We start from the raw sequence: 13,177 nt of genomic DNA, 5'->3' as shown, positions 1-13,177 counted from the left end.
GAGGGCGAGCGGCCAGAAAAGGGGGACCCGCGCCCGCGTCGCTACGGCCCCCCGACCCATTTTGGGCCCCCGCCCGGCCGAATGGCGCCCCGGGGTCCCCCTTCCGGCCTCGCCCCCGGGAGACTGAGCCCGCGGGCGGGCGGCGGGCTCGGGAGCGCGCGCCCGGGGCGGGGGGCGGGCTCGGCGCGCGCGGCCTGCGGGGCGCCCCGAGGGGCCCCCAGGCCGGGCCGGGGCCGGCGCCCCCCGCCCCGCCCTTACCCAGCAGCAGCAGGCGGTGCGTGGCCCGGTAGACCTGCTTGTCCTTCTGCAGCTGCTTCTCGATCTTTTTGTTGGCCTCGCGCTGCGCCTTCTCCTCGTTGCGCTGGTCCTCGGTCTTACTGTTTCCGAGGCAGCCCATGGCGGCGGCGGCGGCGGGGCGCGGGGCGCGGCCGGGCTGCGGCGGCGGCGGCGGCGGCGGCGGGGCCGGGCGCGGGCGGCCTCACGCGGGCGGAGAGGGCCGGGGCAGGGCCGGGCGCGGGCTCGGCTCCTCGGGGAGGAGCGCGCGGGGCGGACTGCGGGCCGCGCGGGGAGGGTGGTGTCGGTCTGACCGAGCCGAGCGCGCGGCTCCCGGCCCCTCGAGCCGAAGCCGAGGGGTCTGATGGCCGCCGCGGACCGAGGCGGACCAGAGCAAGAGCTGCGGGAGCTGCTGCCGCCGCTGCCGCCGCCGCCGCTCTTATTGCCTCGGCCGGGGCCCCGCCGCCGCCCCGACCCAAAGCTCCGCGGCGGGCGGGGGGAGGCGGGGGGAGGAGGAGGCGGCGGCGGCGAGGGGGGTGGAAGGAGGAGGAGGAGGAGGAGGAGGGATGAGGAGCAGCCGCGGCAGCGGCCGCGGCGGCAGGGAGGGCGGGAGCTGGCGGAGGGAGGCGCCCCCCCCCCACGGGTACCCGGGGAGGGGGTCCCTCTGCCCGCGCCCGGCCCGGGACGGGACGGGCCTGGGAGACGCCCCCTCGCCCCCCTGGCTCGGGCCCCAAGCGGGGCCGGCCGCGGGGGGAGAGGGGGCGTCTACCGAGCCGGTGACGACCCCTCGCACGACGCCAACGCTCCACCCCCCGGGCCGCGTCGCCCTGCGGCCCCCGAGGCCGAGCCCCCTCCCCCCTCCCGCGGGCGCCGCCGAGGGGCCGGGGTGGGCGGAAGGGGAGGGAGCGCGAGCCAGAGCCCGGACTTAGGAAATTTTTCGAAAAGAAGAGAGAGACAGAGAGAGCTAGAGAGCAGGGAGTGTGGAAGAAGCGAGGCGAGCACGAACCAAAGGACAGAGCAACCGAAAAGGAAAATGTGTCCAGACACACACACACACAAATACTCAATAAAACTCCACACTACACAGCGATGGTGGTGTCTGGTGGCGGGGGAGGGGGCGGGGGTCTGACTAGATGAGCCGCTCGTCGCGCCCCTGGCGCTGGGCGCCATGGCCCGAGCCGAAGGCACCCGAGGTCCCGGAGCGCCCACGGCCTCTGCGCTTGGCCCGGCCGCCCACGAAGGAGAAGAAGGCGCAGCCCAGGAACATTCGGAAGCAGCAGGTCGCCCCGAAAAAGAAGCCGCAGCCGCGGCCCTGCTCCGGGCGCTTCTGCAGCAGGAAGTCGAGCACCCACGCGGGGCTGCGCACAGAGAGGACCAGGAAGGTCAGGAGCGGCAGGTGGGCGCTCAGCGCGCTGATCTTCAGCAGCCCGGACCCCCACACGGCGCCCCTGAAGCCTCGCAAGGCGTCGAACAGGTCGTCCTCGTCCTCGTCGCTCGAGTCCGTGTCCCACTCGATCCAGATCCTACTCGTGGCCCCGGCGCCGGCGCCCACGCCGCCCCCGCCGGCGCCCTCCGCGGCGCCCTCGTCTGCGCCGGCGGCGGCGGCAGCGGCGGCGACCTCCGGGCCTCGGGCCTCCTCCTGGGCTTCTGGCACCTTCTTCTTCTTCTTCTTCTTCTTCTTCTCCTCCTTCTTCTTCTTCTTCTTCTTCTGCATCTTCTCCAACTTCTTCCTCTCCTTCTCCTTCTTCTTCTCTTCGTTTCTTCTCTGCTCCAGTAGCTTCTTCTCGATCTTCCGCTGCTCCTTTTCGGTCAGCAACTTCTCGGAGGGCGCCTCTTGCTCCGGCTTCTTGGGGGGCTTCTCGGTGTCCCCTTTCTTCCGCGACGCGTGCGGCTCGGCCAGCGCTGCAGCCACCGCCGCAGCTTCGGCAGCCACCCCGGCCGCAGCCAGCGCTGTCTTCCTCTCGCTCTCCACCGCCCAAGCTTTGATTTTCATGGCCATCTTCAGCATGGTGGCTCGGCCACCTCGGGGTGCCTGGCTCTCGCCTGGCCCGGGCGCCCTGCTTGCCCCCGGCCTCGGGCTGGCCGGACCCCGTGCGCCCCGTGTCGGGGGAGTCGGCTGCGATCCCCGCTGCGCTGCCCGGGACCGCGGAGCGCGGCTGCCGGGCTTCGTTCGGGCTGCTGGGCTGGCTGCCTAAGAGTTAGCGCCAAAAAGGGTGAGCAAACGAAAAAGGGGCGAGAACAAACCAAAAAGCACCCAACAACACGATAAATCAAAAAGCAACAAGAAATGTCAAACAACTCAAAAAAGAAAAGTGCAGAGGCGCGATGGCACGAGGTTGCTGTTACCCTCAGGCGCTCCTTGGTTAGGCTCTTGGGCACGCCAATGGAGAAAAGAGAGGAGAGAGAGAATTGGGGGGTGCCCGGGAGGCGCGGGCAGGGCGGCAGTGCTGGGGCACCCCTGCCCCGTCCCGGCCCCGGTGGCTATTTCCCCGCGCCGGGCGACTCGCACTTCCGCGGGAGGCCACGGTGCCCCCGGACTTACATGTGAGTGAGGTGCACTCACACGCAAGGCAGTGCCTGCCTGCCTGCCGGCCGCCCGCCGCCGCCCCGCGCTGGGACAGGGGTTCGCTCCAGCCGCGGCGCCGCAGCCCGGAGCCAGAGAGCCTGCGAGCCAGCGAGCAAGCCGCGCCGGGCCGGCCACCTGACGCAGCCCGCTCCGCGGTGCCGACGCGACTGAGTGTCCCCGCCGGAGAGCAGAGCTCCTAAGCAGCCCGATGACGCCCCAGCCTCTTCAGAGGACGGACCCACCGTGGCGGCCCCTATAAACCGAAGGGGAAGCCGAAAAATCGGCCCGCCGGGGACGCGCCCAAATGGGCCGCCGCGCACCCCGGAGGTGCAGGCCGGTGCGGGGTCCACGCGGGAGTGGGCGCGGGGCGTGGGGGACGTGGCGGCGGGGGCCGAGGGGGCGCCCAAGGCGGTGGGCGCCGGACCCCGCCTCCCAGACCTGCCTCCCAATTTTCGGTGAGTGGTGTAGCCCTGGGCGGCGTGCAAAGTGTGCGACGGCGGCGCTTACCCCTGCTGCGCGCCTCCTTACCTCCAGCTTCCCGGTTAGCGCGCGCGGGGACCGCCACCCACCCCTCCCTCCCGGCGGCGCGTGCCCGGCAGTCGGTCGTCCGATGAGAGGTGTTATGTGAGCGCGAAAAACGAGCATCGCAAGAGCAAGCAGGCGCCGGCGACTCGAGAGCCGAGCGGTGGTGGCCGGGGCCGCGCGGTCTGCGCCCCCGGAGTCCTCCTGGGCGGGACAGGTGGCGGGCCAGGGCGTCCCGGTTATACGAGGCCGGGCCGGGGCGCCGCGGGGGGATGCTCTGGAACAGACGGAAAAGTAGTTTATTGAACACGAATTTGTTTGAGAATTGTTTAAAGACTTTCAAGAGTCCCACCCCAGCCCTGTCCCATATGAGGATAGGGTGAAGAGCAGTGACACCAAGTTCTCAACGACTCGGCCGCGGCTCACTTTTCCTGGGACCTTGGTTGAGCCTCCCGGTTGAGCCCTGCGCGTGTCTGCTTGGGTACAATTCATTCATTCAGTCAATAAAAGTTTGGTCCGTGCGGCCCACCTTGGGCCCAGGTGAGTCAAGAGTAGCCCGGCCGTCAATCTTAAGACTTGGCAACTGCCTTCGGTGGGTCACGGCTGCCTGCCGGTCAACGCAAATCCACAAAGTAGTCGTGAACTCTCTCGCCTTTTTCTTTCTTTCACTTCGAAACAGTAAAACTTTGGATGTTTGGGGGGATAGAAAGAAAGAGGCTGCCTACTTGTAAATGGAAACGCAGCTAACATACCTAGGGGGTGGGGTGATTGTTCGGTTTGGTCAGAGGCCTTGAGTAAATTGTCCAAATAGTGTTGTTTTCTTTGAAAATAGACACTGTTAACCATTCAACGGGACTGCTGCAATCCCCCGCTTCTCCTCAGTTTGCTCAACTCAAAGTAAGAAAAGTTGTGACAGATGAAGATGTCAGCTATTATTGTTCTTGGCCCCATCCAGTACACCTCTACCCTCCTTCTACAAGGCCTCACTTTATGGACCTGAAAGACAGCGGAGGGCAATTCAAAGCCAGCAGAGAACACTTGGAATTAAGAACAGGAAGCGAAATCTTCACGCCAGACCCTCATGATCTGCATCTGCTACCTCGCCTGACTGCGGGTCTCAGACTCGCTCGAACTCTGCAGAAAAGTTGCTGTGCTTGCCCTTTCCTCCTCACATCCAAATAAGCCAGGTCTTGAGCACACTCTGGATATGGCCTCTCCTTCTTACACAAAAATACACCTTCTTTCGACAAAAACTCAAAGGAACTACCGTTCGTCTAAACAAAAGCCGATAAAAATACTGACCCTATAGACGGGAATGTTCTCCTAAGCAAATTCGACAGTAAGGCTGTTTGAAAAGATCATGACACAATCATTCACCAACTAGATTAGAAACTACCTAAAGACGGGGCCCAAGTTTTATACCTTTATGTATTAAATAAAAACCTGTTGGTTGAATTTGATTAATCAACTGATTGTCATTTTTAAAAATTGGTGAATACTTATAAGGAGGCGGAATAGGCCAGAAATTTTTGTTATGCTCCATTTGTTGCAAAGCATCTTCCTTCCTGCTTCTAATGTGGCAAAGCGCAAATACATTGTATTTAAGAGGAAGAAGGTAAATAGTAACCAATACAACCTCGATACTTATGCCAGTAGCTACACATTACTACAATGAATATAATGAAGGCTCCTTATTTGGAAATCCCTGAGTTGGGTTACCATCTCCCCCCTTTTAGATAAATATCACACCTGAACTTTGAAAGGAGTGAAGCTGTCCCATGTCATATACTGACATATATTCCAGGCAAGGCACAATCGGGACTATTGTCCTAGAATAAAGCAAGGTCAGGCTTCAGTCATTTCAACTTCTAACCCGGCAGGCCATCCTTGAAAAAAAAATTTTTTTAAGTGTAGGTTTCACCTATATTTTATTATGACCAACCACTGATGGACAAATAAAGCATTTACTTTGTAAATAAATGACAGCAGGTGGAATCAAGGGTTTACAGGTAAGCAAAGGCCACTGAGAGCTCTGAAACACAAGCTCGTTTGTGGTCTGTTCAGCTTTCTGTTTTCACCAGACACAAAGTGAAAGATGAGATTTTTACTTAATTGGCGTGGTGAGCTGATACCCGTCTACAGTTTTCGGTCTAGCATTTGACCTACCTGGGCCTTAAACATTTTAATAAAAAAAAAAAAAAAAAAAAAAAAGGCTTTCAGGTTTGGAGGTCACCATGCGTGACCTTTTCATATGAATTAGTAATTTAATAGGTTGTTACCATTTTAAGTGCCCGGTTTATGCTTTGCAAGTGAGCAACCCATTAGCATAATTCTTGGAACAGTCCAGACTCTAGAGTTTTCCAGTGGAAGGGGCCTCTTTTTTGGCTCAGGGAGAGATGGAAGTTGTGGAAATTTCAAGCTCCAGAGAGGGGCAAAGGGCCAGAATGTCCTGGGTGTAAAATGTCTGGTTCAGGTGACTTGCTTCATGCCAAAGCCAGCAAGTTGGGATAATAACACAAACCGTAACCTAAAGCACTAGGGTCACCTCACGATACAACTTGGTAAGACAGATGGGGGTCCCACTGCTATACACAGGGCCGGCCTAGCAAAAGCTCTTTCGAGCAATGCATATTTTACAACAATGGATGGATTTGCATGTCATGTCGGGGTTTGAATTTTGTGGTCCTGTAAGCTTCGTATTTATGGGTGGATGTGTTCCTTGGCCCTTTTGCATCTTCCTGTCTGAGAAAGAATGCCTCGTCTGCTCTTAAACAGACTCGCTATAGCTTAGTATCTTGAAAACATTTTTACACTTAATGATGTAATTCAGTTTTTGGACAAGGGTGTTCTTCTTGGCCTTTCATTAGATGGGGTCACTGTAAGATCCCAGAGAAAATAGAAATATAGTATTATTTTAATAGCCCAGGAAACAATAAATAGATTTCCACTGAAACAGAAACCTTAGCTGTAAGGTTTTAATAATAGTGCTTAGCACTTCAATGGTGCTTTCTGTCTTTAAAGCACATTTCGCACTTTATTTAAGTAGAATTACTGAAATTGTTGCAAATGAATGTGACTTGAAGCCTGCACCATACCGATGATGAAGCAGGTATTGTAAAAAGCCTTTTCCTAGTCCCAGTTAATCCCCGGTGAGAAGGTTCTATTACTTAGGACCATAAAGTTCTTAAAAATCTAATGTAGTGATTACCTAGAGCATTTTTTTTTCCCTTGTCATATTCACTAGTTAATAATGGCAACCACAAAGTAATCCAAAACTGGCATTCAGAACTAAACATGGTGCTCAAGTTAGTAAAACCTCATTTCAAAAGCCCTGACATTAAGGGACTAACTACAGGGCTTCCCTGGTGGCGTAGTGGCTAAGAATCCGCCTGCCAATGCAAGGGGCACGGGTTCGAGCCCTGGCCCGAGAAGATCCCACATGCCGCGGAGCAACTAAGCCCGCGCGCCACAACTACTGAGCCCACGTGCCTAGAGCCCGCAAGCTACAACTACTGAGCCCACGTGCCACAACTACTGAGCCCGTGCACCTAGAGCCCGTGCTCCACAACAAGAGAAGCCACCACAATGAGAAGCCTGCGCACCGCAACAAAGAGCCCCCGCTCGCAGCAACCAGAGAAAGCCCACACACAGCAACAAAGACCCAACGCAGCCAAAAATAAAAATAAATAATTAAAAAAAAAAGAGACTAACTACAAGGCCATATGAAATCTCCCTATTTAATTTCTATCAACTAATTTTAAAAATAATCTGTTTTTAATTTAGAACAACTCGAATCCAAACAAAATATAGGGGCACATTGGCCAATGTGTTTGGACCCAATTTCTTGAGCCAGTGGCTTTGAGATTCCAATCAAACATCTACTTAAAACCACAGTTCACAAAATGAGGGCAGTTGGGACTTTTGTGCCTTTATGGATCTTCCTTGACTTTGATGGGTGGACACCATCGAAGAGGGGGACTTCCTGGTCTCCATGGATGCCCAGTTCCCAGGACGATTAGTGCCTTTCTCACAACATCCCCAGGAGCCCCAGAGTAAGTGGGAGTGGACTTTTACCAAAGCCACCATCTATTTTAAAAGGGGGAAACAATAGAGACTACGTGCATTACAGCGTTCCTTTTAAAAACTTAAACCTAAATAATATGATACATATGGTAGCCTTGAAAAGATTCTAGATGGATAATTTGGATTAGGGGCTTACTGACATCAACCACAGACCAATGGACCCACTTACTGGAGATCCTGGGGGCGCAAAAAGATGTAAATTTGTTACCACTCTATAGCAGGAAAGTTATAATTTTCCTAAACTAAAATATCTTTAGCTTCCCTTGGGGGTGGGATTTCATGAGGACTAAGGTAATGGGAAAGCCTGTTGCTTAGAACTTTTAATTTGGCCTTGAGGATGGAAACTCATCCAGGATGGGGAATAATGCAGGGAGGACTAGTTAAAAACAGGTGCAGGTCAGCTAACTTTTGTTTTTATTTACAAGATGCCTTATTTAAGTGACATTTTGATCCAACATCTTACTTAACAAGTACCAACAGGAAAAAACAAAACGAAAAGCAAGTTGGCGCAAGCAAGAGAGTCTCAAAGTCCTAATAAGATCTCTGTAGATAAAAGAGCTCTGATTTTAAAGATTTCAGTGTTTTTTTTTCCTTTTCTTTTCATTGCATTCAATTCTTCAAATTTAGCCCCATATAATTAAGAGTTCAGAGCGTTAAACACTCTGGATGAATCAGGTAATAAATTTCCTTTCATTAAATGCTGCTTTGTGTATACATATATACATAGGAAACAACTGCTAAATACAACTTTTACATCTTGGGGTTTTACTTTATTTACCTACCAACCAAGCATCGGTGACCGTTTTCAAACAGGCTTGCCCTTAGTTACTAGCCTCAGTTTGGGACAAGTGAGGTTCTGATGGGGCTGTAGGTGTCACCTGCCTTCGTAGCTGAACCCTCCTCTCTAAACCCACTTCCGCCTGCTGTTGGTAAACCCGGAATTAAGCGATTAATGGGACCTAATTAGTCACACGTTTAATTTATCTAAAAATGTAGGTACCTTTTCATCCGCCTGTGTTTGCCCACACACGTTGAAATTGAAAAACGTGTAATTATAGTTTAGCTCCACCTCTTTCCCCGGGTTTTTATTTTGAGGGCGCACAAATGCTTGGCTCCCGCAGGACGAAGGCAGCCTCCTTCCTCCTTTGCACGTGGCTACACATAAGTCCCAGCCAGAGGCTGTGCCCTGCACTCCCTCCCTCACTCAGCACTTTACGGAGGGCTTGGCAGCCTGCACAGCCCTCTCTCCCTGACAAGTCAGGAGCCCACTCGACTCAGCGGAGCCCAGATGGCACTGTGGCTTCCTAAGGTCTTTGCCGACCTCTGGAAGTTAGCAGGAGGAGAAAACTATCCAGCCAAAGCATCAGGCATTTGCAATCAGTCTGGGGATCAGATGAAAAGGAGATGCTGTTACGAGCTACAGACCTCAGCTTTACCCACACCCACGTCCCGGGGTCTCTGCCCGCCGCCCAGAAAGGGGAAAGAGGCCTCTGCCCGCTTTCTCCAACATTCCTGTCTCGCAGTCGCTTAAGTCTCTACTACCTTCTCAGATTACGGCTCCTTTTGTGCTAATTACACTGAAAAAATTGAAAGAATGTCGCTGACTTTACAAAGAACACAAAGCAGGCTTGCTTTAAAAACTAAATATAGCCAATTTCTTTCAGAAGGCAGACAACTCAGCTTTCAAATGATTTGTACTATGTGGATTAACTGCAGATGGACAGTTATGAAGACCCAGGTGACAGAAGGGAGGACACATCTAACATGTGTGTTGCTCTGGGGGGCCATTTACATAAAATCCCAAATCTGGTTAATGACGAACTTCCCCCACCCCACCCTCCAGCACTTAATTGTAAATTAAGACTTGCCACAGGGACTTCCCTGGCGGCCCAGTGGTTAGGGCTCCGCGCTTCCACTGCAGGGGGCGCGGGTTCGATCCCTGGTTGGGGAACTAAGATCCCGCATGCCATTCGGTGTGGCCAAAACTTAAAAAAAGAAAAAAAAAGACTTGTCAATGATGGCAGACTAATATAAGCTACCATGAAAAAGGAAAGGGATGGAATGCCAATGTGTAGAAAGCTATGTACTACGCAGGTAAAAATATAAATGAAAGGAAAAGAAAGTCTAACTTCTCACTCTGGGAGGCTGTGGCTGCCAGAGAATGAGAGGATGCTGGTTTTGCAGCTCCTGTTCGCCATTATATAAGAAATGGTCTTTTAAAAGAACTGGGAAGTGTCTGTTACTGGCCAAGAAAACTATGGATGACACCCCCGCCCTCCCTTTATGAAATCCTCTAAGGGTTAATAGGTGAACAGTAGCAGCTTGGAATGATTTATTTTTCTAAGGAACATTAAATACTGAATTGCTCATGCTGAAATAATGCCACAGCTGTGACCCTTAGGGCTGAATTTTGGACACCGGCACAAGTGACAGGTGTGCTCGATGTATGCCCAGCTTGGCTGAAGTGATGCCTAACTCAAGTCCCCCCCCCCCCGCCCCCGATTAATTGGTGGGGACTCTGGAGCCAGCCAGGAAAGGGCCTTTTGCCACGGAAGACCATGTGTGCTCAGCCGTCAACAAAAATGCCAGCCTTTGAGGGGGATGGAGGCCCTGCTCCCTGAATAGAAAACAAGAAAATCAAGACAGACCTCAGAAGACAGGGGAAAGAGGAAGTGGGAGCTGAGAGGTCTGGTCAGGATCAGACCCTTCTAGGTTTTAAAGCAAACAGATCTGTCCTATAATTGGCTCTTGGAGGATTTTAGCAAACGAAGCAAGCCCAGGATTCTAGGAAATGTGTCACCAAAATTGGTATTATTAGAGGAAGTGGCACAAAGCTAGAAATACAGAGTCTAATCTGTAACATACTAATTACACCTATTTTTATCCCAGGGTTGCAGTGACCTAACACCAAGAAATAAAAACTCTAGAAAACTAGCCCTTCACGTATACAAGACATGAACACCTTGAGGGTAGGGGCCACAGGGCAAAGGTTTCACTGAGTCCTTTAATCTGACCTGGGGTTAGAAATCAGCAGTCACGAAGGTAGTCGACTTTCGAGGGAACTTGGCAACAGTGGAGGAGGACCAGTGAGGCTCCCGACCAAACCTTGGGAGCTCTGGTATGAAGTCAGCATGCTGGTAAGAGGGCAACTCTGGAATGTCAAAGTCCGGCCTGAGCAAAATACCTACGGGGTGTCCTGGTCTGCAGAGGGCAGAAAGAAGGCTCTGCTAAGCCAAAAAGGAGCCTAGATGAAAAAGCTTTCCTTGGTCCATCCCACCAGCCACAAAGGCCCTGGGTCCCTATCCTCTAGCAAGATGATGCCAGATGGCTGACGGACAGAGAACCACCTCCAAAAGTTGACAAATCTCCCACTCTGGGGACTGGTTCCAATAAGGATGCGTCTCACTATAATGGTTGAAGGCATCAACCAGCTTAAAGCAGCATTAGGTTTTTTGCTTCCTTATCCTGAAAAGACAAATCTCTACCTTCTGAGTACCAGGATATTTTCATAATTGTACTCTCTGGGAGCTGCTTCAAAAAGCCTAGCTGTGAAAGAATTTTTCAAAGGAAGTTGATATAAAACTTAGTTGGGACCCAAAGACATCTAATCTGCAAGTTAAATGGATATTCCATGTATTCATAACCATTCAAAGCATCCTAATGTCTAGAAAAACCTAACTGACCCCATCCTATCATGATGTTATTATTAACCCGGGCCTCAGGGGGGCGCCCTAGAGCAGGGGAACTTAAAGTCATTCTCAGCCTTAAAAGTGAATTTCTTAAACGGTTTTCTATTAGTTAAATCAGTAATTAGTCTAAATACATCATTTCAGTAATCTGCCATGAGTTAGTTGAATGCAAAATAGGGGAAAAAAGTGTGGGCTAACTAGGGTGATCCCCAAGGACACTTAATGTTTTAATCTTAGATATAAGATAACTTTGTATTTCATTTGCCTTGCACATTCTTAAATGTGTTAAGTAGATGTGTATTCCTCAACCTGGCATAACTACATATCCTCTAGATTTACTGAGGGTACAGAAGGCAGACAGGGCAACTCTGTTAAAAAAAAAAAAAAAGAAGAAGAAGAAAACTAAAGAATAGAACTCTACAACAAAAATTTAGTTTCTAAAATGGATGCCAAAGTAGAAAAGATATTGAGAGAAAAATATATGTGTATTTCAGCAAAACTACAAACACACCAAAAAAGGTACCAGCAGCATGAAAACCCCAGGGGAACAAACAAAAAAATCACTCTCATTTATAGTAATTGAACCCTTGCTTTACCTTCCTCCCAACACCTGATAATTCTGTGAAATCACCCAGCTGTCACTCTTTAAGAAACATGACACTGATTTGTCTTTATTAGAATTCAGAGGTCTGCTTAATGGGGCCCCTAATAAATGTAAGTCATCATCACTTCTTGACCTTTTTTCCCCTGAAATTCTCGGTATGTGGTTAAACTGCTGAAAACATATTTTCAAGGTTCTGTGACCGTAACATAAAAATAAAGGATCAAGGCTGGGTGGCTCTGGAGGTCTGAGCACATCTGGGCTCTGCCCTGCCTGCACCCCAGGGGGAAAATAAGGCAGATCGATTAGAAACAGCATCTGGGGGTAATAGCTACGCTCTGCTTTGGGCTGAGCTGCTTGCAAATAGGAATGCTCTGCACAAGACTGAAGTACAGCAGGGGGTGCGCCCAGGAGCCCTTGCCCCTTCCTCTGCCCCTCCTAGCATCCCCTTCCTCCCCCACCTGCCTGGCTATTGAGTGCCTTGAAAGAGCAGGAAAAAAACCTGTAGCCCAGAGAGCCTCAATTAGCTATCCACATGAGAAAGAAAGAAAAAGATTGATGATGCAGTCCTAGTTATGGTGACTTTGAGATAAAAGGATGGGGGCGGCTTTTTCAAGAAACTGAATCATGACCATTTTTTTTTTTTTTTTTTTTTCTATAAAAGCAACACTTCTTGTCCTTATTTTTTCACTGGCTGCACTGGGCTGGTGGTACCCTAAAACAAAATGAGGGCAGGTGGCTTCAGCCTTCACCACATCCTAAGATGGCCGCAGGCACCAGACAAATCTTGACCCTGACCGTGATGTTGCCAAGAGCCTAGTCATAGAGATTCCCCTCTGCATGCCTGTCTGTAAAGACCGGTGTCCTCACCTCCCCTCTACCGCAGACTTCAGATGGCCACTGCAGAGAAAGCAAGAGGGTCTAACATCTTATTCGTGTCCTCTCTACTTCCTCATTCCTCAGAGAGCAGAGGAATGGCTTCTAGGTCTGGCTTCTAGGTCTGTTCCCTCCAATTCCTAAAAGTAAGTTTCCCTACGGCATTGGGTTGGGGGGATGTCAGGGTAGGTGGTCAGATGAGCTTTTTCTCAAATATTTGACAAACTGGCTGTCTGTGGACAAAACAACCAGATGCTTTTTCATGATTGAACTTTCGACCAAATTGATTGGATGCTTTGGTGTCAAGAAGACAAAAACTCAAGTCAAAAAGATCACCAGAATAGGAAATTTGTGGGCGACAAAAAAAAACCATACTATAGTAGGAAGCATTACTTTTTCTAGCAACAAAAATCTGAGTTTTCAGGTTGTGCTAAATGACTCAAAATTTGCCAGAGTGAAGAGACGGCAGAGAGAATGGATTTTTTAAAAGGTTATATTGTTCCTATTTATTTGGCTTTGCTGCTGCCAGAAAGTGGCTTGGAGCCCTCTTTTTTAGCACTCTATAAA

General features: G+C 51.4%; 1 protein-coding gene and 1 long non-coding RNA gene across 10 annotated transcripts in view; one reads left to right on the top strand and one right to left on the bottom strand.

Annotated features, from left to right (window-relative positions):
• The window catches only part of GNAS (GNAS complex locus), a 54,602-nt gene that overhangs the window by 18,061 nt on the left and 23,364 nt on the right, over nucleotides 1-13,177 (bottom strand). For 3 of the 9 annotated variants that reach the window (XM_057528454.1, XM_057528455.1, XM_057528456.1), the window contains exon 1: nucleotides 259-467. The exons of 3 other annotated variants lie outside the window; for them this stretch is intronic. In XM_057528454.1, the coding sequence (XP_057384437.1) occupies nucleotides 259-397 (139 nt within the window). In that variant the 5' untranslated portion in view covers nucleotides 398-467. Of the gene's footprint in view, nucleotides 1-258; nucleotides 468-2,815; nucleotides 2,957-13,177 lie in introns of those variants that run through there. 3 more of the 9 variants (XM_057528459.1, XM_057528457.1, XM_057528458.1) reach the window with 3 other exon arrangements.
• LOC130704829 (uncharacterized) lies at nucleotides 3,194-4,816 on the top strand. The gene is made up of 2 exons (XR_009005312.1): nucleotides 3,194-3,901; nucleotides 4,194-4,816. It is a non-coding gene; the product is annotated as an uncharacterized LOC130704829 (long non-coding RNA).

The sequence above is a fragment of the Balaenoptera acutorostrata genome, chromosome 15 (genome assembly GCF_949987535.1).
Source record: "Balaenoptera acutorostrata chromosome 15, mBalAcu1.1, whole genome shotgun sequence".
NCBI lineage: Eukaryota > Metazoa > Chordata > Mammalia > Artiodactyla > Balaenopteridae > Balaenoptera > Balaenoptera acutorostrata.
Note: the sequence above shows the minus strand (reverse complement) of the source record. Positions and strands in the feature narration are given on the sequence as shown.